This window comes from Muscardinus avellanarius (genome assembly GCF_963383645.1).
Source record: "Muscardinus avellanarius genome assembly, chromosome: 10".
Classification (NCBI taxonomy): Eukaryota; Metazoa; Chordata; class Mammalia; order Rodentia; family Gliridae; genus Muscardinus; species Muscardinus avellanarius.
Window position 1 is genome coordinate 82608992 of NC_137796.1, and position 27179 is coordinate 82636170.

At 52.5% G+C, this 27179-nt stretch overlaps 1 protein-coding gene across 2 annotated transcripts in view; it reads left to right on the forward strand.

The window, feature by feature from the left end:
- The window catches only part of GTF2IRD1 (GTF2I repeat domain containing 1), a gene marked incomplete at both ends in the record, with an annotated part of 67636 nt that overhangs the window by 25931 nt on the left and 14526 nt on the right, over positions 1–27179 (forward strand). Inside the window, 11 exons of one of the 2 annotated variants that reach the window (XM_080703002.1) lie at positions 286–323; positions 706–786; positions 1365–1454; positions 7536–7586; positions 8409–8474; positions 9302–9485; positions 11713–11782; positions 11925–12003; positions 13270–13353; positions 17708–17891; positions 18228–18256. In XM_080703002.1, the coding sequence (XP_080559128.1) occupies positions 286–323; positions 706–786; positions 1365–1454; positions 7536–7586; positions 8409–8474; positions 9302–9485; positions 11713–11782; positions 11925–12003; positions 13270–13353; positions 17708–17891; positions 18228–18256 (956 nt within the window). The remainder of the gene's footprint in view (positions 1–285; positions 324–705; positions 787–1364; positions 1455–7535; positions 7587–8408; positions 8475–9301; positions 9486–11712; positions 11783–11924; positions 12004–13269; positions 13354–17707; positions 17892–18227; positions 18257–27179) is intronic. The other variant, XM_080703003.1, reaches the window with a different exon arrangement.

A 27179-nucleotide genomic window follows, 5' to 3' on the forward strand; every position in this document is an offset into this window, starting at 1 on the left:
CAGAAAATAAAGAAAAAGACCTCGTGTGTAGGCCAGGTGCCCCCTGCCATTTATTCGTGGCCCCTGCTAGTTCTCTCCCAACTCCTTGGGCTCTGGAGCTCCACCAGTGGGGCATTTGAGATCGTGACCCTGGAAATCTCGCTGGAGAAGGGCAGGGAGCCCCATCCTTTAGGGGCTGGGGAGCAGGAGTGGTGTGGATGGAGTGTGCTTTGAACTGAGCTCCCGACTAGGTAGGTGCTGGATGAGACTGACACTGGTCGTTCCATTTCCTGGCTTCTTTCCTAGGTCAGACAAGGGCGGAATCTTGGAAGACTGCGGGCCAGGTGAGAAGGGGCAGGACTCCTGTAAGGGTCATGGTGCCAGAGGGCCAGGAGGGCAGCCCCAGCCCCAGGCCTGGGGAGAGACCAGCTCAGACCTGATTCTGGAGTGCTAGGATACTTCTGCCCCCCTCGCCCCAGTGGGTCTGTGGATATACAGCCTCCCCTCTGGGACTCAGTTGCCAGGTCTGCAAATTGGGGGCACCAGGTCAGGGCCCCCCAAGGGCCTGCCTGAGCCTCTATTTCCAGTTTGGGTGGGAACCAGGGAGCTGACAGGACTTTTCCTAGGAGCTCACTAACAAGTGAGACACAGAATATTCAGGAAAGACTTGCCCTCCTGGCCAAGCGCAGACGCAGACCTGACCGGACCTCTGGTTTCCTCTTACAGGAACCTCTGGGGAGCTGGGCTTACTGAGGCCGATCAAAATTGAGCCAGAGGATCTGGACATTATTCAGGTTACCATCCCAGGTAAGGTCCCAGGTAAGGGACAGAGGTCAAGGCTGATCCCGAGGACCCAGCGCTTTCCCCATCTGCCCCCTGAGGTCCTGCCCTGGCCAAGAAGAGGTCCCCAGGCCGTTTTCTGCACGTGGGTTGTGGCCACAGCAAGATGTTGAATATCTGTCCTTCCGGCCTGCCTTCGTGGAGTGGGGCTGCTGCTCCCAGCTCTGATCTTCCCAAAGGTCACACCACCCAGGCGCCTGGTCTCTGGCCTGGCTACCCTGGACTTAGCCAGGCTGGAAAAGGGAGAGCAGACAGCATTGGAGTGAGAGGGTCTGAATTTGACCCCAGACCCTGAGACCCCATACCTCACTCCACACCTGTAAAAAGATACTTGGTCCCTGGAGAATCAGCAAGGGGGTGACCACCAGGAGTCTTGCCCAGCTTGTGATAGCACTGGCCATGACCCCTGCCCTCCCAGCACCCTAGGATGGGCCTTCCCTCAAGGGTCCTGGTGTGGACATGCTGCCACCCAGGGACCCCTGAGGGGCTGTGACCAAGGTAGGATATGCAAAAGATGTCTTTGTCATTTGGAGATTTTTCTCCAGACCCTTCACCAACCTCAGAGGAAATGACAGACTTGATGCCTGGGCACCTGCCCTCAGAAGATTCCGGATATGGGATGGAGATGCTGACTGGTAAGTGTGGGCCAGGCTGGCGTACCAGGGAGAGGGAGGACCCCAGGCTTTTCTAGCTGTTTCCTCTATTAGAGGAAGCTCAGGACAGGCTGAGCATCCCATATCTGAAATGTTGAGGACAAGAAGTGTTTGGAATTTGGATTATTGGGTTTTTTTTTAATATTTGCATATACATGGTTAGATGACTTGAGGATAAGACCCAAGCTTAAACACAAATTTGTTTGTTTTTACCAGGCGTGGTGATGCATGCCAGCGATAGTACTTGGGAGACCAAGATAGGAGGCTTACAGGCTCGAGGCCAGCTTCAGCAACTTAGCAAGACCCTGTTTCAAATGAAACAATAAAATAGGAGTCGGGCATGGTGGCACACACCTTGAATCCTAGTACTTGCAAGTCTGAGACAAAGGATCCCAGGTTCAGGGACAGTCTCAGCAACCTAGTGAGACCCTGTTTCAAAAAAAAAAAAAAAAAAAGCCGGGCGTGGTGGCGCAACACTTGTAATCGTGTTCACAGACAGCCTCAGCTACTTAGTGAGGCCCTCTGCAACCTAGTGAGACCCGGTTTCAAAATAGAGAATAAAAAAAAATAGGGCAGGGGGTGTAGCTCGGAGGTCAGATGTCCCTGGGTTTCAACCCCAAACCCACAAATAAATAAATAAATAAATAAATAGTTAAAAAATAAAATAGGGCTGAGGATTTAGCTCATAGGTAGAATGCCTCTGGTTCAATCCCCAGTACCGCAAAAAAAAAAAAAAAAAAAAGATTCATTCGTTTTATCTGTGCCTTATACACACAGCCTGAAGGTAACTTCATCTAGTTTTGTGCATGAAAGTTCCCTGGTTGGAATTTTCCACTTGTAGCATATCGGTGCCCGCCAAGTTCGGGTTGGAGCTTTTCAGATTAGGGGTGCTTAGCCTGTTTGTTTCTGATGCTCCTGCCCAGGCTGGCTCCTGTTGGAAAACTTGGGGTAGACTTCATTTTTAATGAGTTATATATCTTTTCTCGGGAGCCCCCCACATTGGGCTCCTGAAGTAGTATTCGCTGAACAGCCATTTACTGAGCACTTACTGTGCAGCAGGTCCTGTGCGGGGGACAGCCCTGAGCCAAGCAGACAGGCTTCCTGCAGGGCTGACATCCCCATGCAGAAATAGTAAACTAACGAGGAAGACAAAAAGACGTGGCACGTGCTGTGGGGGACAGACAGCTGAATGCGGACAGGGGCAGGGGCTAAGTTTAATATGTTTTGGTCTTCTCACGTTATTTTGGAAATGTTCAAAAACACACAAAATTGAAAGTGCCCCTACACCCCAAAGACACACACAAGTTTAATGAATCTCTTGTACCCAGTTCCCATTTCCAGCAATCATCCACAGATGTTGTTCTAGATACTAAAAATCAAAATTATTGCAGCTACTTCACAGTTTTCAAAGGGAATGACCACAAAAGGGATGTTGTGTGTGTAATAGTAGAGAAGGTGAGCGGATACTGCAGAGGATACTGCTGGGACGAGTTTGGGAATAGGAGACGGAGCCAGGCTGGGAAGCTTGAAGGCTTCGAGGGCTGGTGCTCATTTCCCTGTACGTGATGTCCCCTGTGGGCTGGGGCAGGTGGGGTGAGAGTGGGTGGCCTCATTGTACTGTGCAGAAGCACCTGTAGGCAAGGTTGAAATGAACGGTGTAACTAGAGCTTTAGCTAACTAGAACAATGTTTACTGGGCACGTGTGAGGTCCTGGGTTCAATCCCCAGCACCAAAAAAAAAAAAAAAGGAAAATGAACAGTGTACAAAGAACTCTCAAAAACCTCATATTCAAAGCTGGGCGTGGTGGCGCACACTTGTAATCCCAGCATTCAGGAAGCTGAGACAGGAGGATTGCGGTTCGTGGCCAGCCTCAGCTATTTACTTTTATCAACATAGCCAGACCCTGTTTCAAAATAAAAAAGGGCTCAGAGTGTAGTTCAGGTAGAATGCTCCTGAGTTTTGTCCCCAGTACCACACACACACACACACACACACAGAAATATCCAGTAGGGAAGAAATAAGTGCAGGATTCAGACATTCTGAGAACATAAACGATACTGTGCCGTGCTGGGCACGTGGGCCAGTACAGGGTCTGGATACGGAGCAGAGTAGCACAGTTGAGCGCATCCCTTATCCAGAGATCTCGGGACCAGCCGTTTTCTGGATTTCGGATTTTTTTCCCCTCTGATTTTGGAATATTTACAAATGCATGATATTTTGGGGCATGGGTTGCAAGTCTAAACACCTACACATATACACAGAACCCAAAGGTCATTTTGTGCAATTCTTTATGGTACTGGGGATTGAACCCAGGGACATTCTACCTCTAAGCTATGCTCCCAGCCGTTTTTTGTTTGTTTACTTAGGTGTTGGGGATTTAACCCAGGGCATTCTGTGTCTGAGCTATACTCCTAGGTCTTTTAGTTTTTTGTTGTCGTTGTTGTTTTTTTTTTTTCTTTTCTTTTCTTTTTGGTGGTACTGGGGTTCCTGGAAACCCTTCTACCTCCGGGCTACACTCCCAGATCTATTTTTATATTTTTTATTTGGAAACAGGGTCTCTTACGCCAGCGCGGCTGGCTTGGAACCTGCGCGATCCTCCTGTCTCCGCCTCCCAAGCACAGGGATGACAAGCGGGCGGGGCGGGTGCCGGCTTAGTTTTTATTTTGAAATGCGGCCTTGCGATTGCTTAGGGTCTGGCTGAGTGTCTGAAGCTGGCCTTGGATGGGGTGATCCTTTTGTCTCCACCTCCCAAGTACTGAGTTTACCGAGCAGCCTGTGCCGCTGACCAGTTTTATTCGATATTTTTAGTGTGCCAGCATATTAACCGTGACTGGTCACAGAAGGGAAGGAGTAGAATTTTCTTTCTTTTTTTTTTTTCTTTTTCTTTTTTGGAGTACTGGGGATAGAACCCAGGGGCATTCTACCTCTGAGCTACACTTCTAGCCCTATTTTTATTCTTTATTTTGAAACAGGGTCTCATTCAGTGAGTTGCAAAGAGCCTCACTAAGTAGTAGCTGAGGCTGGCCGCGAACTGCCATCCTCCAGTCTCAGCCTCTCGAATGCCGGGATTACAAGCGTGCGCCACCACGCCAGGCTGGCTTCATTTTGAATTTTAAATTGTTAGTTTAGGAGTGTTTAACCTCTGTCTCCTGAGGGAGGGGAAAGGGGAAAACAGGAAACCAGCATAGAGGTTGTTTTTTGGGGTTTTTTTTTGTTTTTTGTTTTTTCAGTACTTGGGATGGAACCCAGGTGCATTCTACCTCTGAGCCACAACCCCAGCCCTTTTTTTTTTTTTTTTTTTTTTGGTGGTACTGGGGTTCCTGGAAGCCCTTCTACCTCCGAGCTACACTCCCAAACCTATTTTTACATTTTTTTTTATTTGGAAACAGGGTCTCCTAAGCTAGCGCGCGCGGCTGGCTTTGAACCTGTGCGATTGATCCTCCTGTCTCTGCCTCCCAAGCGCGGAGATTACAAGCGTGCGCCACCACGCCCGGCCTTATTTTTTTTTTTTTTATTACTTATTTTGAAACAGGGTCTCACTGAGTTGCAAAGGGCCTCACTAAGTAGTAGCTGAAACTGTCTGCAAACCGCGATCCTCCTGTCTCAGCCTCCCGAATGCTGGGGTTACAAGTGTGTGCCACCACGCCCAGCTTGAGAATTCCAATTTCATACTGTTCTATGAAAAAGGCAGGTGTAGCCTGGTGCAGTAACACACACCTCTAATTGCAGCCACTCAGAGGCTGAGGCAGGAGGATTGCAAATTTGAAGCCTGCCTCAGCAATTTAGCAAGAGCCTGTCTTAAGATAAAAAATAAAGCCAGATATGATGATACACACCTGTAATTGCAGCACTTGGGAGACTGACATGGGAGGATCACAGGTTCAAGGCCACTCAGCGATGTAGGAAGACCCTCTCAGCAACTTAGCAAGAGCACCTTTCAAAAATAAAGATGACTGGGGGCGTAGCTTATAGGTAGAATGCCCCTGGGTTCAATCCCCAGTACCTCCCCCCCAAAAAATTGCAAATTTGGAAAATTGTTTTTGATGGAAATTTGGAAGAGTCCTAAAAAAATGAGCATTCTCTAGGGGCTCTTAAGAATCCCGTCCTAGGAAGTGGCATCCGTAGTGTCGTTAACATTTTCTGCACAGAGATGTTTTGGGCAGTGCTGAAAGTGAAGAGAAATTCTGGGAAGAGCTCGTCCATCTGCCAAGGGGCCAGAGGCAGGATCCTCCTGTTGGACTACAGTGCGGCCATTAAAAATAGGCAGCAAAGGGTGATGGCACACACCTCTAATCCCAGTACTTGGGAGACTGAGACAGGAGGATCACAGGTTTGAGGCCAGCCTCAGCAACTTAGTGAGACCCTTAGCAAGATGCTGTTTCAAAATGAAAGTCAGGCTGGGGATGTAGCTCAGAGGTAAAACACCTCTGAGTTTAATTCCCACCACCACAAAAAAAAAAAAAAAATATATATATATATATATATATATATATATATATATATATATATAATAAAGCTTTATTAGTCAGCGGTCCCTCACAGTCACAAATACCTACGAGAATCCATTTATAAAGAGAAAAGGCAGCCAGGTGTGGTGCGTGTCTTCAATCCCAGTACTCAGGAGGCTGAGGCAGGAGGATTTGCAGGTTTGAGGCCATCCTTAGCAACTTAGTGAGACCCTATTTCAAAATAAAAAAAGGAGCCGGGCGTACTGACGCACGCTTGTAATCCCAGTACTTGGGAGGTTGAGACAGGAGGATCACAGGTTTGAAGTCAGCTTCAGTAACTTGAGCAAGACCCTGTTTCAAAAAATAAAATAGGGCCGGGGATGTATCAGAAATACAATACCCCTGGGTTCAGTCCCTAATGCCACCAAATTATATAAGTAAATAAATAAATAAGAAATGAATAAGGCCAGGGGTATGGCCGTCAGGTAAGATGCCCCTGGGTTTGACCCCCCCCCCCAGTACTAAAAGAAAAGAGTTGGCCACACGGCACACCAGAGCCACCCTCGGAGTCCGAGCTCCCGTCCCGACGTTTCCAGTGTTGAAAGCCCTCACGTGGAGTAGGCACATGGCAGTGTCACGGGGGAGGAGCACCCCGATCCAAGGAGCTTCGGCCACTCTGCGCCCCCTCCAAGGGGACAAGGTCTAATTTCAGAGGAAGAGTGAATGGTTTTTAGGGAGGACGGATGGTCACAGAGAACACATGGCGAGCCAGATATGATGGTGCACGCCCATAATCCCAGTCCTTGGGAGACTGACACAGAAAGAGCGCAGGTTCAAGGCCAGCTGCAGCAACTTAGCAAGGGCCTTGAGCAACTTAGCTAGACCCTGTTTCAAAATTTAAAAAAAAAAATGCAATAGGGCTAGGACTGTAGTTCTGGAGGTAGAATGTCCCTGGGCTCAATCCCTATTACCAAAAGAAAAAAATAAAAAGGAACACACAGCAACCTGGGGTGCAGGCGGAGGGCGCTATTCAGGTACATTCCTTCTGGAGAACTCTTGAGAGGCAGCCCTCCCTGCACTTTGGGAGAGAAGGTGCAAGGATTCAGGGGCGCTGGCGAGGTCAGAGAGACTGCAGCGGCTCTTGAGTTCAGGGTGCTGACGTCGGGGCCCATAGTCTTGGTGCATCTTCTGAGCTCCTAGTGTTGCTAGTCCAAACCTTGTCAGAGGCCCTTGGCCCGCCCTAACGGGCATGGCTCCACACCCCACCTGCCTCTCACTGCCCCCTCCAGCTCAGTCAGGGCACCAGAATCATCACATGTCACCGCCAGCGTCACACCAAGAGGACAGGACGTTTTGTTCCGTGTCTTCAACCCCTAGGACACCCTGGCTCGGGGCTGGCTCCTGGGGGCGCAGATTGCATGGTCTCCCTTTGGTCCCTTTGCATGGAGACCCGGCTGGGCTCCCAAGTGAAACGGGGTGCCCCAATCCCATCTGGGGTGCTGTGCTCTAGAGCTGGGTCTCCAGCCTGCTGTTCTACCCCTGGCTGGAAGCCGTGGCAATGCAGGGTCCAGGAGGTGACAAACGTGTCTTCCCAGCATCCTCTGTTCTCTTTCAGACAAAGGCCCCATCGAGGATCCGAGACCCGAAGAGAGGCCCGCGGTGGAGGGTGAGGCCCTGTCCCCGCCAGCCGCCCGCGTCTCACCCTCCTGCTCCCGCCCGGCGCTTCATTCCTCTGCCACCCGCCTGGCCTCTGTCTACCTTTCCACCCCATCTTTCTGCAAAGTCCCACTCTTAGGGTGGGAGGCGATACAGACCTGCCTTCTAGAGCAAGGAGCCACCTGCTCAGAGCTTCAGCAGCTCCGTCCTGTAAAGGCGACTGCCAGCCTTTGCCCTTGGTTTTGCTGCTTTTCTGAGCCTAGTCTTCCTGGGCAAGTAGGATTTAGACCTTGAAAGTATAACATGGGCTTTGTGTCAAATATACCGTTCATTCCCTCCCTGCTGAGAATGGGAATAAAAAAGAAAGGAGGCCAAGGTGAGGATGGGATCTGTTTTATCTTTGGAGCGTCTGCCCCTGGAATGGAATAGCTGGCTGTCAAAGGGAGAAAAAAATGTCCCTTCCCCAGACCCAGCCTGGCGGCAAGAACCAGGAAGTAGCAACAAAAGCCCGCTGCCACCTGGTGGTCAGATACTCAAATTGCAGACTCACTTTCTATCAGCTAGTGAAGTCGCTAGCCAAGCTTATCTAGTGTTAAGTACCCAGAAAGACCCATGGCCATTCCTAGGCCACAACACATTCCAGGTCTCCGTGCAGGGTGATTTTGTAATCAAGTACATAAGGCCAGGCATTGTGGACTGGAGCTGCCATTTTTGAGACATAGATTACCTGCCTCTGCCCCGTCCTACCCATCCCTTCATTCCCAGCGCAGGGAGAGCTAGGCGGGCGGAGCAGGGTGCTCAAGGTGATTGACAGACTGCCTTTGCCTTCCAGATGGCCACGGGGATGTGATCCGGCCACTGCGAAAGCAGGTGGAGCTCCTCTTCAACACGCAATACGGTGAGCACAGAGCTGGGTGTGCCTAGGACAAGGATGGGCTGGGACCCGCCACATCCTCAGCCACAGTTATCCCACCTGTGGAGACCCAAGGACTGCCAGACACCCCCATCCTCCAGGGTGCTACCTGCTGTTCAGCTCACTGGCTCACTCACTCATCCCAGTGGTACGACTTGCCTGAGGCCCTGTGCTACTGAGAGGCAGAGCCTGGCTTGGGCCTCTCAGATCTGGCTGATTCTCCTGTAAGGCTAAAATTGGCTCAAAATAAAGCCGAGCCTGGGAGTGCATACCTGTAGTACTTGAGAGGCTGGGACAGGAGGATCGCAGTTTTGAGGACAGCCTCAGCCACGTAGTCACACCCTGAGCATCATAGACTCCCAGCAACGTAGTGAAAGCCTGTTTCAAAATAAAATATAGCTGGGAGTGTAGCTTGATAAAATGCTCCTGGGTTCAATGCCCAGTACCATGAATGAATGAATGAATGAATGAATGAATGAATGGTTGAAACTGGCTCAAAATAAAGGTAAAATAGAAAATCTCCTGACATGTGGTTCATGCCCGTCATCCCAGCAACCTGAGAGGCTAAGGCAGGAGGATCACAAGCTCAAGGCCAGCCTGACCAGCTTAGTGAGACCCTATCTCAAAATAAAAGAGGGGGGCTAGGAATGTAACTCAGCAGTAGAGCTCCCCTGGGGTCAGTCTCCAGAACTGAAAGGAAAAAGGTGGCAGGTCAGCCCTGGCAGCTGTGGTCCTCCCGCAGACATGGCGGACGGGGTTGAGGCTGTGGCCATGCAGCTCTGGGTGGCCCCACAGCAGCTGTGTCTCTCTAGCCAAAGCCATCGGCATCTCGGAGCCAGTCAAGGTGCCCTACTCCAAGTTCCTGATGCACCCCGAGGAGCTGTTTGTGGTGGGGCTGCCGGAAGGCATCTCCCTTCGCAGGCCCAACTGCTTCGGGATCGCCAAGCTCCGGAAGATTCTGGAAGCCAGCAATAGCATCCAGTTTGTCATCAAGAGGTAAGGCCTGGCGAGGTCCACGGGGATTCCATGGGGCTCACTCCAGACCCAGGAACAGCACTAACCTGCCACTTCTCCTTGGATTGGCAAAGCCCTTTTCTGTTTTGTGGTTTTTTGTTTTTGTTTTGTTTTGGTGTGTGTGTCTGTGTGTGTCTGTGTGTGGCACTGGGGGTGGAACCCAGAGGCTTTCTACCTCTGGGCTGTCCTCCCAGACCTATTTTATACTTTATTTGGAAACAGGGTCTCACTAAGTTGCTGAGAGCCTCATAAGTAGCTGAGGCTGGCTTTGAACCTACACGATCCTCCTGTCTCAGGCTCCCAAGCGCGGGGATTACAAGTATTCGCCACCATGCCTGGCTCTGTTTTATTTTTTAAAAGCAGAGTATTGGCTGGTATGGTAGCACATACCTATAATCCCAGTACTTGGGAGGCTGAGATAAAATAATCTCAGGTTTGAGGATAGCCTCAGAAAGTAATGAAATTCTCAGCAACCTAGCAAGACCCTGTTTCAAAACCAAAAAAAAAAGTGCTAAGGGTATAGCTTAGACCCTGGGTTCAATCCCCAGACTGCAAAATAATAATAATAATAATAATAATAATAATAATAATAATAATAATTCTTTTAAAGAGCCTGGTGTGGTAGCTCATGCCTATAATCCCAGTATTTGGAAAACTAAAACAGGAAAACTGCAGGTTCAAGGTCAACCTCAGTAACTCAGCAAAACCCTGTTTCAAAATAAAAAATAAAGTTAAAAAAAAATAGCTGGTAGCCGAGCATGTTGGCGCACGCTTGTAATCCCAGCATTCGGGAGGCTAAGACAGGAGGATTGCAGTTCTCAGGCAGCCTCAGCTAATTAGCAAAGCCCTTTACAACTCAGTGAGACCTTGTTTCAAAAATTTTAAAAAGAAATAGCTGGATGTGGTGGCACACATTTGTAATCCCCGCTCTTGGGAGGCGGAGACAGGAGGATCGTGCTGGTTCGGAGCCAGCCTTGCTGGCTTAAGAGACCCTGTTTCCAAATAAAAAATATTTTTAAAAATAGGTCTGAGAGTGTAGCCTGGAGATAGAAGGGCTTCCAGGAACCCCAGTACCAAAAAAAAAAAAAAAAAAGACAGAAATAGTCTGGGGGCATAGCTTCGAAGTAGAATGTCCCTGAGTTCCATCCCCAGTACCATAAAAAAAAAAAGCCTGGGGCTGTAGCTCTGAGATAGAACACCCCTGGGTTCAATCTCCAGTGCCAAAAAATAAAATAGTCTGGGGGTGTGGCTTGGAGGTAGAATGCCCCTGGAGTCAATCCCCATCACCAAATAATAAATGAATGAATCAACAAACAAATTAATAATAATTTTTAAAAAAAGGGCTGTGATGCAGCTCAGTGGTAGAGCACTTGCCTAGCATGTCCCAGGCCTAGGCTTCCTCTCCCAGCACTGCAGAAAATAAAAACCAAAAGCCCCAGTGGCATTCCCAGCCCCACATTTGGGAAGAGAGGCAGCTTCCCTGGTGGCTGCAGACTGCAGAGGAGCCTGCTGGGCTGGAGCCCCACTCCCCCTCACTCCCCATGACTGGGTGCTCAGATGTTCAGCGGGGGCCTCAGCCTCTGGTCTGGGAGCCAGAAGTCCCCTCACTTCCAGCTTCCTAAGGTGGCTGCAGCAAGTGACTCCCACCTTCTGGATCTCAGTTTCCCCATCAGGAGAAGAGGACCAGGTGCAATCTTGGGCCTTTTCCAGCTCCTGAGACTGGTTCTGGCTGGGCTGAGCCTCCCCACTCCCAGCCCTGACCTGTCCAGGGACTGCGCACTGCCAGAGAGTGCCAACTCCTCATCCTCATCCTGCCTCCAGCCTGGGGCAGTGCCTGGCTTTGTCCTCACTCCCGGGCAGGGTCTTCGCCATGCTTGGGTTGACCACCCCTGGGGCAGAAAACTCACTTCTCTGGCAGTCTCACCCACAGATAGAAACCTCCAACACTGGGCCTGCTCTGCACCCCTGTCCCTGAACCAAGGGTGCAGGTACCAGCCGGCCAGGCCAGGGCTGCAGAGGGTCTTGCTGCTGGCTGGATCCTCAGCCGAGAGCAGCCCCCAGGTGCCCAAGTGGGTCAAGGCCAGCTGCTCTGGTGCAGCGGGGACCCCAGGCCTGGCCTGACCAGAGCCAGGGGACCCCCTGCAGAGATGTGTTGGGCGAGCCCGGGATACCTGGTGAGAGCACGGCCGTTCCTGCTTGTGTCTTCCAGGCCTGAGCTGCTCACCGACGGAGTCAAGGAGCCCGTCTTGGACAGCCAAGGTAGCCCGTCACGGGCCCTGGTGCGGGCGGGCACGGGCGGGTGCCAGGCCTCTCCGCTTCCTCCATCCCGGCCTCCCCGGCGTCCCCCCCCCACCCGCCACCTCCCCGGGCTCGCCCCCATCACCACTTCCACCTGGGTCCCGGGAGCTTCCTCCTTACCCTGGCTTCTCTCCCCCGCCCCCAGAGAGGGATTCCGGGGACCCTCTTGTGGACGAGAGCCTGAAGAGACAGGGCTTCCAAGGTAAGGTTGAGTCAGCTGTCCCAGCAACATGGCCTTGACCGGGTTTGGGCGGGCCAGGCTCGGGGAGGGAGGGTCAATGAGCTGGGCCCAGGGCACGGGAGCAGACCACCATATGTCTGGGCAGGAGTGGCCCAACCGCTAGGCTCGGCCGTCAGCCGTTTTAAAAGTGGAGGGGCCCAGAGGCACCAGGGCAAGGAGGGAGGGTGAAAGATGGAGCAGGACCACCCGAGACCCAGGACAGGAAGGGTCTGAGGGGAGATGCGCTGGACCTCAGGAGCCCCCGCCCAAGGGGAGGCCCCGTCTCTGCCATCCTTGAGGGTACATGGCTGAGAATGACTGCCCGCCTCCCACATTGGGGCAGCCCTAAGGGACCAGCGGTGTAACCATGATGGAGTCCGCAAGGATGGGTATCTCCAGGTGGGTCAGCGAGGCCAGAGGCAGGAAAGGCTCCCCCTGGCGTTGGGGGAACCCAGAGACAGAGGACCAAATCCCAGGGACCACTGCTCAGGGCCTCCGGTCCCTCCGCCACCTCCTGGGGCATTTAGAGCTGCCGGGCGTGGCGGCGCAGGCTTGTAATCCCGGCCTTCGGGAGGCTGAGACCGGAGGGTCGCGGTTCGCGGACAGCCTCAGCTACTCAGGCCCTCTGCAACTCAGTGAGACCCGGTTTCAAAATAAAGAATAAAAAATAGGGCAGGGGGTGTTGCTCGGAGGTCGAATACCCCTGGGTTCCATCCCTAAACCTGCAAAAAAAGAGAACATACTGTGCGTGCTGGCACAGAGGAGGGGGTCCTTAATCAGCCCCCCAGGGAGAGCTGTGGCCACAGGCGCTGCCTGGCCAGCATCCTGCCCTCGTGGGAACCGCCACCTGGGCCGTCTGCTGGGGCTTCCCCTGAGCCAGCCCGCCCCGCCATCCTGACCCCCCCGCCTCAGCCTAACCAAGTCCCCCTGCGTCCACCCGGGCCACAGGAATCCACTTGTCATGGTACCGCTCACCTCCAGGGCTTATTTATTAATTTGGTGGTTTTCAAATGTCAACAATTAACTTAATTTCCAACTCGTCGCTGTTGTGGCAACAGCGCGCGTCCTTCCGGCAAAACACACATCTCTGTCAAGATGGGAGTTCTGAAGGACTCTGAGGGGCCCGCTCCAAGGATCTGCTAATTGCCAGAGAAGGAGTTCCCCATAATTAGAAAATCATATTCCTTAAAAGTCGCCAAGTGCCTTTTAATCTCACAGCCGAAATCCATAATTGTTTTCACTTTGCAGAAAATTACGACTCCAGACTCTCGCGGATCGACATCGCCAACACCCTGAGGGAGCAAGTCCAGGACCTGTTCAATAAGAAGTATGGTGAGTTGCGGGGCGCCGGTAGCGCCTGCCTCCCCGCCCGGCCAAGGTCACCTTGGCGCACCGCTCAGCCCTTGGCATGCATTTCTCGAGCACTGACTGTGTGCCGCACACGGGCCTGGGCACCGGTGACACACAAGTAAAACACATGGCGAAGTGGCACACATGCCCAGCAGCTGTGCACAGACCGATGGTGAGGAAATGACCCACTGCTCTCCAGGAAAAGGCAGGCTGCTTGGGGAAAACTGGAGTATTCACCTTTTTTTTTTTTTCTTTTTTGTGGTACCAGGAATGGAACCCAGGGGCTTTCTACCTCTGGGCTATACTCCCAGACCTATTTTATACTTTATTTGGAAACAGGGTCTCGCTGAGTTGCTGAGAGCCTCACTAAGTAGCTGAGGCTGGCTTTGAACCCGTGCGATCCTCCTGTCTCAGCCTCCCAAGCGCGGGGATTACAAGCGCCCAGCTTGAGTATTACCTTACATTGGAGCCTACAAAAGCCCCCTTTATTATTTATTTATTTATTTATTTATTGTGATACTGGGGATGGAACCCAGGGGCATTCTACCTTCAAGCTATACCCCCAGCCCTATTTTTTATTCTTTATTTTGAAACAGGGTCTCACTGAATTGCAAAGGGCCCCATTAAGTAGCTGAGGCTGTCTGTGAACTGTGATCCTCCTGTTTCAGCCTCCCAATTGCTGGGATTACAAGCAAGTGCCACCACGCCTGGCTCATGAAAGGCCTCTTTAAAGAACAACTAGGGGCTAGGGTATAGCTCAGTGGTAGGATATATGCTTAGCATGCTCAAGGCCCTGGGCTCCACTCTCAGTACCAAAAACCAAACAGACAAAAAGGAAAAAGCTGAAGCCAGTCCTGGTGGCACATGCCTGTAATCCCAGGACTTGGCAGGCTGACACAGGAGGACCGCAGGTTTGAGGCCAGCCTCGGCAATGTAATGAGATCTGTTTCAAAATAAAAAAGACTGGGGGTATAGCTTGTGGTAGAACACCCCAGGATTCAATTCCCACTACCACAAAGAGAGAGAGAGAGAGAGAGAGAGAGAGAGAGAGAGAGAGAGAGAGAGAGAGAGAGAGAGAGAAACAGACAGACAGAAAACTGATTTGATACAGACAGGGGAGGAAAAGGGAGGCTTCCCATCAGGTCTGGGTTTCTGGCTTGAGGACAACAGACTCTGCCTTTTGGTCTCAGGTGACAAAAACAAACTCAAACTGGTATCAACAGCAGAGGGGGCTGATTGGCCTTTGATTTGGTTGCTATGACTACATTGCACATCACCCCCGGCGGGGTCAGCTGGGGCTGCTGTAAGGAAACACCAAGCACTGGGTTATTTCTTACCTTGCTGGAGGCTTGGGAGGCTGGGTCAAGGGAGATTCTGTGTCTGGTAAGGACCTTTTCCTGGTTCAAGGACAGCACCTTCCAGCTGTGTCCTCACCGGGCAGAAGGGCAGGCAGCTCCCTGGGCCTCCCTTATCAGGACACAAGTCTCATTTATGACCCCACTATATCCCCCCTTTTACTACCTTCAATTGAGGACTGGGTTTTTGTTTTTTGTTTTTTGTTTTTTTTTTTTGCAGTACTGAGAATGGAACCCAAGGGCATTCTACCTCCAAGCTACACCCCCAGCTCTATTTTTTATTCTTTATTTTTGAAACAAAGTCTCACTGAGTCACAAAGGGCCTCACTAAGTAGCTGAGGCTGTCCTCTAACTGCAATCCTCCTGTCTCAGCCTCCCAAATGCTGGGATTACAAGCATGCGTCACCACGCCCAGCTCGAGGGTTGGGTTTTCAATGTGGATTTTTATTTTGTGTTGTTTTGATTTTTGTGCCAGGGATTGAACCCAGGAACATTCTATCTTCGAGTTACCTTCAGCCCTTTTTTATTTATTTATTTTATTTGGAAAGAGTCTTCCTAAATTTCCAAGGGTGGCCTCGAACCTGTGATCCTCCCATCTCAATCTCCCAAGAACTGGGATTACAGACTTGCACCGCCACATCCAGCATTCAATATGAGTTTTTTGGAGGGACACAAACATACTGTCTCTTGGGGTCGAGGTCGGGAGCAGCTCTGTGTGGGGGCTCTCGCTCAGGGTCTCCTCTGGAAGCGGCCGAGGATGGAGTCATCTCCACAGCACCCTCACTCACCTGCCTGACCCTGGGCTGGGGGAGCAGCTAGCACTGGGATCTCCAGCTGCCCCTGGTCTCTGTGCCCTCCATGTGGGCTTTCATCCGGGAGGCCTCCGGGAGCTGGAATTCTGTTGTCAGTCAGGGTTCCTGTGGTGCTGAGGACTAGCCAGGAGGAGAGCGCTGGGGCATAGCTCAATGACAGAGAACCTGGCCTTGTGCACACAAGGCCCTGGCTGGGTTCCATCCTCAGCACTGCAGGGGGGAAAAATCTCCGGGCACAGTGGCACACTCCTGTAATCCCAGGAGTTGGAAGGCTGAAACATGAGGATCACAGTTTTGAGGACAGCCTCAGCAAGTAGTGAGACTCTCATTGACCTAAAGTAAAAGGACTGGGGGTGTAGCCCAGAAGTAGAATGCCTCTGGGTTCAATCCCCAGTACCCCAAAACATTTTTTTAAAACTAGCTGGATGTGACACACGCCTGTAATCCCATATGTGTGAGGCTTAGACAGGAGGATCTCAGGCCAAGGCCAGACTCGGTGATATATAAGACTCTCAGCAACCTAATAAGAACCTGTTTCAAAACAAAAATAAAAAAGGGGTAGGAGTGTGGCCCAGAGGTAGAATGTCGAGTCCCCAACACCACACACACAAAAGCATTAGAAGTTGCGCCCGGGTTCAGGGGAGGCCGCGGCCGCAGTTCTCTGTGGAGGAACATCAGTGAAGCATCAGTGCAGTGGATGTAAAAGAGAATGTGAGTGAGAGAAATATTGGCCCAGGTCACACCAAGGGAAGTCCAGCAGTCCAGAGTCAGGACCAGCTCCATTCAGCAGCTCAGGGATGTCCTCCGTGTGTTTCCATGGTGTCAGCGCCACCGCAGGCTGCATCCCCTCCAACACTGACCTACATCCCCAGCCTCGTCTCCTCAAAGGGGCAGCATGCGATGCCAGAGATGGTGCTTTCAGCTGGACCCCTGGGGTACAGCACTGAGCTCCCTCCCTCTGTCTGGGCTCCTGCGGTGAACCCCCCAGGAGTCTGAGCAGCATGCCCCTGTGGCTGAGCCCTGGGCATTCAGGTTGGTCAGGGCGGCAGAACCCACACCCCCATCCCTGTGGGCAGTATCTCAGACCCACATTGAGCACCCCTCCCCAGGAACCCCCAAAGGTATCAGGTCAACCAGGAGTCGAGGCTCCGTCACTGATTAGAAATGCCACAGTCCTGCACAGGCGCACTGCTGACAGGAACCAGCCCGAAGCCCAGAAACACAGAGGGCCTTGTGCCCCGGGCAGCACCCCGGCCGGCTCAGCCTGGCTTCTTGACTTCCTTCCTGGAATGTGCCCTCCAGGGAAAAACCAGTCTTGAACCAGGGGAAGGCCGAGACCCCGGGATGGAGAGAAGGCCTGGTGTTAGTCTGGGGTCACTGACACAGGCCAGCCATGCCCTGACGCAGTACCAGCCCTGAGATGTGCTCTTGGTTCTCGGACTCCAAGGCGGAGCGACTGTGAGCCCTGCCTTCCCTAGCACTGGAGCTGCACGTCCCTGACTGACACTGACTCCCCAGCAGCGTCCCTCAATCCCCTCCCTTACAACACCCCCCCAACTCCCAGGCCCCCTCTGAGTGCACCTTCTTTTTTTTCTTTCTTTCTTTTTTTTTTTTTTTTGGTGGTACTGGGTTCCTGGAAGCCCTTCTGCTTCCGGGCTACACTCCCAGACCTTTTTTTTTTTTTTATATATATACTTTTTATTTGGAAACAGGGTCTCTTAAGCCAGCACAGCTGGCTTCAAACCTACGTTATCCTCCTGTCTCAGCCTCCCAAGTGTGGGGATTACAAGCATGCACCACCACGCCCGGCTCTGAGTACACCTTCTGTTTTTTTGCAGGTCTGGGGATGGAACCCAGGGGCATTCGACCTCTGAGCTACACCCCCTGCCCTATTTTTTATTCTTTATTTTGAAACCGGGTCTCACTGAGTTGCAGAGGGCCTAAGTAGCTGAGGCTGTCCACGAACCGTGATCCTCCGGTCTCAGCCTCCCAAATGCTGGGATTACAAGTGTGCACCACCACGCCCGGCTCTGAATGCACCTTCTAACAGTGCTGCGTGAGGGCCCTCCCACACCCGCTTTGTACACCCTCCGCACATGCATTGTACCCCATATATAGCCCGCATCCCCACCTGCTTCTAAGTGACAGGACTGTCCGTCTCGCCCACAGGGGAAGCTTTGGGCATCAAGTACCCGGTCCAGGTGCCCTACAAGCGGATCAAGAGTAACCCGGGCTCAGTGATCATTGAGGGGTTGCCCCCAGGAATCCCGTTCCGAAAGCCCTGCACCTTCGGCTCTCAGAACCTGGAGCGGATCCTTGCCGTGGCCGACAAGATCAAGTTCACAGTCACCAGGTACTCCGGGAGGGAGAGGGTCGGGGGTGAGCCTGGCTGCGTGGGCGCTCACAGCAGCAGGTCCTGGGCCTTTCCCCCATCCCCCATCCCCACAGGACAGGGGCCCTCCAGCACCATCCTGGGGTTGGAGAAAGGCTGCAGGCCAGCCAGAGCATAGGGAGCCCAGTAATTAGACTGGCTACTCCACCACGGCCTCCATAGCAAGGGCGGCCTTTGCAAGCACCCATACCTTCCTGGCCGCACCCCAGCACCTGGAAGAGGCACTCATCCCAGGTGCAGCCCGCCCCCGGTGGCTCCCCTACTCCCTCCCTGAACACCCTTCTCTTTTTCTTCCAGGCCCTTTCAAGGACTCATTCCAAAGCCTGGTAAGGAACGTGGGCTATGGGGGTTGCTTGGTGTGGGGGGCTGGCCATGGTTCTGGAGGCCAGGGCCACGCCTGTGTGGGACACCGTTCCTGGCTTGGGAACAGCGCAGCTCCAGCTCTCTGCTCTAGCATTTCACCAGCCACCGCCCTGCTGGGTGGAGGAAGGCTGGAAACCATCCCCAGATCCTTGGGCAGACAAAGGATGGCAAGATGACACTGGCAGTTTCTGAGCCTCACCCAACGAGATTCTAGAGGGTGGGGCTAGCCCAGCTGGTGGTATGTGCCTGTAATCCTCGTACTTGGGAGGCTGAGACCAGAGGATCAAAGGTTTGAGGACAGCTGCAGCAATATAGTTAGACTCTCAGCAACCCAGTGAGACCGTTTCAAAAATAAAACAGGAGCCGGGCGTGGTGGTGCACGCTTGTAAACCCTGCGCTTGGGAGGCTGAGACAGGAGGATCGCACAGGTTCAAAGCCAGCCTCAGCTACTTAGTGAGGCTCTCAGCAACTTAGTGAGACCCTGTTTCCAAATAAAATAGGAAAAGGTCTGGGAGTATAGCCTGGAGGTAGAAAGCCTCTAAGTTCCACCCCCAGTACCACCTAAAAAAAAAAAAAAAGAAAGAAAGAAAAAAATGGCAAAAATAAAACAGGAAAAGGTCTGGGGGTATAAGTTGGAGACAGAAAATGCCTAAGTTCATTCCTCAGTACCACAAAAAAAAAAAAAAAGAGGGCAGGGAGCCGGATGTGGTGGCACACGCCTGTAATCCCAGTACTTGGAAGACTGAGATAGGAGGATCTGGGTTCATGGCCAACCTCAGGTACATAGTGAGGCCCTTCCCAACTTAGTGAGAACTTGTTTCAAATTAAAAGAATGAGCCGGGTGTGATGGCGCACACTTGTAATCCCCACGCTTGGGAGGCAGAGACAGGAGGATCGCGCAGGTTCGAAGCCAGCCGCGGTGGCGTAAGAGACCCTGTTTCAGAAATATAAAATAGGTCTGGGAGTGTAGCCCGGAGGTAGAAGGGCTTCCAGGAACCCCAGTACCACCAAAAAAAATTAAAAAAAAATAAAAGAATGAAAAGTTGGGCTGGAGGTGTAGCTCAGAAGTAGAATGCCCCTGTATTCAATCACCAGCACCAAAAAAAAAAAGAGGGCAGAGTCAGGTCAAGTCAGGGTCCCCGCTCCTGAAGGTGCCTGGTGACCTCTGGACAGATGAGGGGGTCGCCAGGTGGGTTCCTCACCACAGATGGAGGAGCATCTGCCCAGGGACCATGGGCTTGTTAAGATGTGGTTGGCCTGGCCAGCCTTGGTCGATACGATGCTGCTCCTGACCCCGTGTGGGCTGTGTTGTCCCCCCCCCCTTCGTTAGACTGTCCCCCTGGGGAAAAGGCCTCCTGGGGAGCATTCACGGCTAGCCAGGGATTGGGGGGCTTGCCGTCAACCCCTAGAGCTTGTTTGGAGAGTGGAGGGACCCTGTCACCCTGCCTGTGCCCCTGCCCTGCCCCAGGGGACGCTGCTAGACCCTTGTCCCGGCTCCCAAGGGTCTGGCCCACGACTCTGGGATTCCTCCCACACGCACTTGGAGAGGCCTGGGACAGGCGGGAGGCACAGGCGGAGCCAGGCCTGGCAGAGTCAGGTGACCACAGGAAACAAGTGTTTCCCCAGGAAGCGAGCTGAGGACACCGGGGCAGGGCGGGAAGTGAATACTCGCACGTCCACAAGGACGTCACGGGCCTGTGGGTCTGTAGAGTTCCCTTCCCGCCGGTGAGGGAATCAGGACGTGCTTTGCTGGGGCTACCCACGGCCCCAGCCTCTTCCTGTCCGGGGTCTGTAGACCTGCCTGGCTCAGGGGCTGGCCTGCAGCCAGCTCGCCTGCTCCAGGGCAGTGGCTCCTTGACCTCTTCTGTGGTTCCAGGCCTGCCTGGCTCCAGACTGGTGGACACTGAGGTCTGGCCCCAGCGCAGGCCCACCCTGGTTTGGATGTCTGCCTCAGTGGGTGTGGGTGCTGATGGCATCGGTCCTATGCATGGATCTCCTCTGCCGATAGAGAATTGAAATGCAGTGGGGCTTCGATGGTCAGCCCTCTGCAGCCCCAGCCCCTTTGCTAGAGGGAAGCCTCCTGGTGGGGCCCCCAGGCTGCTCCTAGGGCACACCCATTTTTATTTAGCGTTACTGAGGATTGAACCCAGAGCTTTCTACCTCTCAGCTACATTCCCCAGCACTATTTATTTTTTATTTTGAAACAGGGTCTCCCTAAGGTACCACGTGCTGGCTTTGAACCTGTCATCCTCCTGTCTCAGCTTCCCAAGTACTGGGATTACAGGCATGTACCACCATGGCTGGCTGAGTGCAGCCATTTTTAAATGACTTTGGAGTCCTGGCCCCGCCCTTTCCTCAGGATGGAACTGTGGGTGCCTCTCTACTAACCTCAGCTGCGTCGTCCTGGAAGGGCAGGGGCAGGCCATCTGTAATGCTGGGCTGGGCAGGTAGCTGCAGGTTCAGTGAGTACTGGTCCTGCCCCAGGACACGCCCGAAGCCCGGACAGCAGCAGGAGCTCAGGTGTGCTGGGGGTGGCAGAGGCCTTAGCATCATCTGGAGGCAGGCCCAGGGACAGTCTGCTTTGGGGCCTGGGTCCCAGGCAGCACATGGGCCACGGGAGAGCAGGAACATAAAGTCCCTGCACCTCTGGCCACATGTGGCTCTGGGCTACCATTTCTCCACCTGTGAGATGGAGAGGAGCACCCCTCCCCACCAGGTGGAAGGGTGGGGGTCTCGCTCACTGTGGAGGGCTGGTGTCCCAACCGCCCCGGAGAAAGGTGTTTGTAAACCCCTCAGCACTGGCCTGGCTGCCCTGGCGGCTCAGCCAGTGTGGGTGATAGTTGCTCTTGGTTTCCCTGGACTGGGCAGGCTTCCTGGAGGAGGTGTGGTGGAGCTGGGCCTTGGAGGTGGCGTTAACACAGGGCAGAGTCTAAGGGAAGGCGTGGGCAGGTTGACCAGGAGCCTGGGTAGCCCGTGTGCCTGGCGCGGCCACTGATGCAACCCTGGGGGAAGTGGCCCTTCATCCCCGACCTGGTCCTGAGGTCCTGGTGCATTTCATCCTCAGCCTGGGCGCAGTTCGGGGCAGGGCCAGTACCCAGAAGCTTTTGCCTCTTTCTTCTGTTTGCTCTTGACAATATGGGATGGACCTTAGTCTGCAAGTTCCAAAGCGGGAGATCTGGGTGCCGGGTGTAGTGGCACATGCCTGTAATCTCAGTACTTGGGAGGCTGAGATGGAAAGATTGCAGGTTCAAGGCCAGCCTCGCAACTCAGGCCCTTAGCCACTTACCCCGTTTCAAAATAAAAATTAAACACAGTAAGGGCATGCAGAGCTCAAAAGCAGAATGCCTCTGGGTTCAATCCCCAGCAAAGAAAAGAAAAGAAGGAAGAAAAGAGCTGGGGCTGAGGGTGCAACTCAGTGGTAAGCATTTACCTAGCACATGGGAGATCCTGGGTTCAGTCCTAGTGCTGCAAAACAGTTGTGTGTGTGTGTGTGTGTTTTGTTTTGTTTTTGTTTTTGTTTTGTTTTGTTTTGTTTTTTCCGGTCTTGGAGATTGAACCCAGGGACAGTATACCTCTGAGCTACACTCCCAGCCCTATTTTGTATTCCTTATTTTGAAATAGGGCCTCACTGAGATGCAAAGGGCTTCACTAAGTAGCTGAGGCAGGCCGCAAACCAGCGATCCTCCTGTCACTGCCTCCCGGGCGTGATGGCGCACGCTTGTAATCCGCACGCTTGTAATCCCCACGCTTGGGAGGCGGAGACAGGAGGATTGCTCAGATTCGAAGCCAGCCGCCCTGGCTTAAGAGACCCTGTTTCCAAATAAAAAGTATAAAAATAGGTCTGGGAGTGTAGTCCAGAGGTAGAAGGGTTTCCAGGAACCCCAGTACCACCAAAAAAAAAAAAAAAAGATTTGTAAACCTTTTTTATTCTAGAGTTGAACCAGGCTCCTCCCAAAGTCCCCATGACATGGAGGCAGAAATCTAAGTTAAGTCAGGAGCCCTTTTTTCCCTGGGTTTCTGTGCAAATTCCAGGAGTCCTAGTGCCAGGAAGGGAGAGGAGGGAAGTCTTGGAACCCTGGCTGCTCTGTCCCTTCAGGGACACAGAGAATCAGTTCCTGGATTGCTAGGGCCAGAAGCCTCTATGAGGCCCAGTCCTGTAGCCATTTCTGTGGCAGAGATTGAGCCGCTGCAGATTGGAGAAGGCCCAGCAATGGGATCCGTGCAGGGCTGGGAGGGAGAGCCGGGTGGTGAGGTGCTTTAGCTTGGGCTGCAGAGAGAGGGAGGCTGAGGGAAAGGGGCAGAGGCCTGGCAGCTTATTAACTTCACATCTCACTATTCTTTGTATAAATTTACATGCACTTAACTTTAATATGTAAACATGTAAAAGCTGGGCGTGGTGGCACACATCTGTAATCCCAGTACTTGGGAGGAGAATTGTGGTTTGAGACTAGCCTCGGTGACTTAGTGAGACTTTGTTCCAACATAAAAAATAAAAAGGGCTTAGGGTGCGACCCAGAGAATGCCCCTGGTGTTCAATCCCCAGTACCAAAAGAAAAAAAAAAAGTAAACATATACCCAAGTCTTTAAGGTGCGTTATAACATCCCTTGTGGTTCGCATCATGTTTTTGTAACTACTTTGTTGGCTAACTGTGGGTGTTTGGGCCACTTTTTGCATCATGGGCAGCTGGCGTCCGTATCACAAAATGTACCATTTATAAACCCCATCATGTGATCACATCTAATCTCTTGTGGTACCCAGTCTTACAGGAGGAAGCTAAGGCTCAGACAAGGTAAGGAACTTTCTCCAAGTCACACAGTATCTGCATGGGGCAGCTGAGATTCAAACCAGTGTCTCGCCCATTTTACTTTGGAACCTACGGCTAGCTGGACCACCAGCCTACTGTGGGTTGTGGTCACACCTTCCGCCCACAGCACAGTGGATCTTTCATCCATGCTGGATGGCTCTTTGCCGCCCCCTCCTGACTAGAAGCTGCAATGAAATAGTAATATCCGGAGCCCTTTAAACTCACGGTTAATCCTTTGGGTTCATTTACTTGTACAACAAATACATATTAAGAGCCTGCTGTGTGTCAGGTGAGATGTCACAAAGTAGAGAAAAATCTCTGCCCCTGCAGTGCTTGCCCTCTAGTGAGGGAGACAGATAGATAACAAACGTGTCAGACAGTGGGTGACAGGTTCCATGGAGACAGGAGGACAATTGTAGACAGGCCACCAGGAGTTAGGGCCTGAAAGAAGTGAGGATATGACACCCAGGCTGGAGGCCTGGGTTGTAGCCAGGGGTGGAGCACTTGCCTGGCATGCAGGGCCCTGGGTTCCATCCCCAGCACCAGGGCAAAGCCAAAAATCAGTTTGTTCAGAGGCCCTGGACATTTTTTTCCCCCAGAACTGGGGATTAAACACAGGGGCTTTCTACCCCCAGCCCTATTTTTTATTCTTTATTTTGAAACAGGGTCTCACTAAGTTAGAGGGTGAAGTAACTAAGTAGCTGCGGCTGTCTGCAAACTTGTGATCCTCCTGTCTCAGCCAAACCTGTGATCCTCCTGTCTCAGCCAAACCTCTGATCCTCCTGTCTCAGCCTCCTACGTACTGCAAGGGTGCGCCACCAGGCCCAGCCCCTGGACATAATTTTGAAAGTACAGCCAAGCTAGGCACACAGTGGCCTGAGTCCGTATTCCCAGGACTTGGGAGACCGAGGCAGGAAGATTACAGGTTTGCAATTTAGTGAGATTCTTAGCAATTTAGTGAGATCCTCTTTCAAAAAAAAATCCTCCACAATTTAGTGAGACCTTGTTTCAAAATAACATAGAAGCCGGGCGTGGTGGCGCACGCTTATCATCCCAATACTTGGGAGGCTGAGACAAGAGGATCACAGGTTCATGGCCAGCCTCAGCAACCTCATGAGACCCACCACAATTTAGTGAGACCCTGTTTTAAAATAAGACACAAGCCAGTAGCCAGGCATGGTGGCTCATGCTTGTAATCCCAGCACTTGGGAGGTTGAGACAGGAGGTTTGCGCAGGTTAGAAACCAGCCTCAGATACTTAGGCTCTCAGCAACTTACTGAAACCCTGTTTCCAAATAAAATATAAAATAGGTCTGGGAGTGTAGCCTGGGGGTAGAAAGCCCCCTGAGTTCCACCCCTAGTACCATAAAAAAAAAAAAAAAGACACAAGCCAGGCGTGATGGCTCACACTTGTAATCCCAGTGCTTGGGAGGCTAAGACAGGAGGATTGCAGGTTCAAGGCCTATCTCAGCAATTTGTAAGGCCCTCTGCAACTTAATGAGACCCTGTTTCAAAGTAAAAATAAATAGAGCTGGGGGGTATAGCTCAGAGGTAAAATGCCCCTGGGTTCTACCCCCAGTACCACAAAAAAAAAAAAAATACACATAAATATTGGGTTCAGGATGTAGCTTGGAAGTAGAATGCCCCTGAGTTCAATCCTCAGTACCACACACAAAAAAACAAAAAATAAAACATAAAATAGGGCTGAAGTTGTAACTCAGGGGTAGAATGCCCCTGGATTCAGTCCCCAGTACCATAAAAAATAATAAAATGGGCTGGGGGTGTAGCTTAAAGTAGAATGGCCCTGAGTTCAGTTTCTAGTACCATAATAAATTAATAATAATATAATGTATAATATAATATGGGCTGGAGGTGTCGCTCAGAGGTAGAATGCCATTGGTTTCAATCCCCAGTACATCCCTCCCAAATAAAGGAAGGCCAGCCATCAGGATTACTGACACAGGGGTATGAGAGAAAGGGGTCGAGGCTTATATCAAGATGTCCCCTAGGTAGCTGGAGGAACAGGTCCCCATGCCCCATGACGGAGACAGGTCTGAATGGCACACTGATGGGACAGGCAGTTGACGTGCACACAGGAGGGTCTCACCTGGCAGCTACGGCTGGGAGCCATCTGTAACTCTTAGGCCTGTGACAGTGGGGACAGCTATGGCAGTCAGAAGGCTCCGGGGCTTCCCAGCATGGGGCTGCTGGCAAGATGAGGAGGGACCCCATTTTGCCTTGGAGAGCTCATACTCCTGCGGGGGTGACAGGTGACACCTGAGGCCTGGCCAGCGGGTGCAGCAGCCCGGCAATGGCGATGGCTGGCTTGGGGTGGGAAGAGCAATAGAGCTGGGAGTGCTTAGAAAGGGGATGAGTGGGAGAAGCCTGCTTGGGAGCCTTGGGTCCCCCTGTGAGGGGCCTGGGGTGAAGGATTAAGAGTCCCAGAGGGCGGGCTGGGAAGAAGAACGGGGAGAGTCGGAGGATGCACACTGTGGGGACAGTAAAGGGCCACAGCGGCCGGTCACCAAGAGGTTTAGGACGTGGCTGGAGAGGCCAAGGCACGGGGTCTCTGCCTGCGGTTGAAGTCCCTCTGAAACAGGACAGGAGCAGAACTAGTTACTGCAGCCAGGGTGAAGCCACCTGTAAGCTCAGTGCTTCCCAAAGACCAGCCCGCGTCCCCAGAAAAGCAGCTCCCCAGGGCCAGGGAGAGCCCTCACCCCGGGAGGGAGGTGCTGTTGTTACTCCCATTTTGCAACTGAGCGAACCCAGCCTCAAAGAGGCAAGGCACATAGTTGGTCTGAGCCCAAGGTCGCACCAAGGTCTGCTGTGCTGGAGCCTGAGCTGGGGCAGGAGATGGCAAAACAGTGCTGCTGGGGACACGAGGGCCTTTGACAGGAACCCCAGGGGGGCCCCAGCTCTGCTGTGTGGCATTGGTGGTTTCCTCAGCCAACCAAAAGTGAGCTGTGCATTGTCTTGCAATTGCCATGGAAACCATCAAGAGTGGGCTGGAGAAGGCAGCTGTGCACAGGAGCCAGAAGGGGTTTCTGGGAGGCAGGCAATAGAGTGGATCAGGATCTAGAGGGGGCAGTGGGGTTCAAAAAAGGCCAAAAGGTTTCGGAAGGGTGATGGTGGTGCTTGTCCCGAAGGCTGGGTTTGCAAGGATTGTGAGACATCTATAGGCACGTGCAGCGGGTGGGACCCAGTGGTGCTCAGTGCATGCAGGGTGTCTGTGGGACCAAGGGCATTCCATGGGGCAGCCATCGCCATCACTGAGAAACGCCAGCTGAGCGCCGGGGACCCTGGAGAAAGGCGCCTGTGCTGGAGAGAGGGAGGAAGTAGTGGAGCTCGTGGACCAGAAGAGCAGTCAGGAGCCTGCAGATAGCTGTGTTCAGCCCTGGGAAGAGGCTGGGGCAGCAGTTCAGGGGTGGAGTGCATGGGTGTACACGGAGCTTGGGTGCAGTTCCCAGCACTAAAAAATTACAAAAATAAGAGCCGGGCGTGGTGGCGCACGCTTGTCATCCCAACATTTGGGAGGCTGAGACAGGAGGATTGCATGTTTGCAGCCAGCCTCAGCTACTTAGTGAGGCTCTCCACAACTTAGTGAGACCCTGTTTCAAAATAAAGAATAAACAATAGGGCTGGGGGTGCAGCTCGGAGGTAGAATGCCCCTGGGTCCGATCCCCAGTACTGCAAAAAATAATAATAATAGTAAATAAGTGAATGAATAAATAAAAGTAAACTACCTTGGAAGAGAAGCAAAGTCCTTTGGGGCTATACCAGAGGACTTAAGGAGACAGAACATTCTAGGACGTACTTGTATAGCTGGGAAAAAAATAAACTTGAAAGGTAGTAAGTTCCCTGTCACTGGAGGGGCCACTTCCTGTGAGGTGAGCTGCAGGGAAGGATGGGCGGGCTCCAACAGGCGCTCCCTGTGCCAGGACCGAGGACCCCACTCCTGGCTCACGCGTGGCTGTGTTTGCCTGCAGAGACACTCCCTCCAGCAACGGCCACCTTCGCAGTGGAATTGGGGCCTCCCCACCCACAGAATCTCCATCCCTGCAGCCTCTCCGCCAGGAAAACCC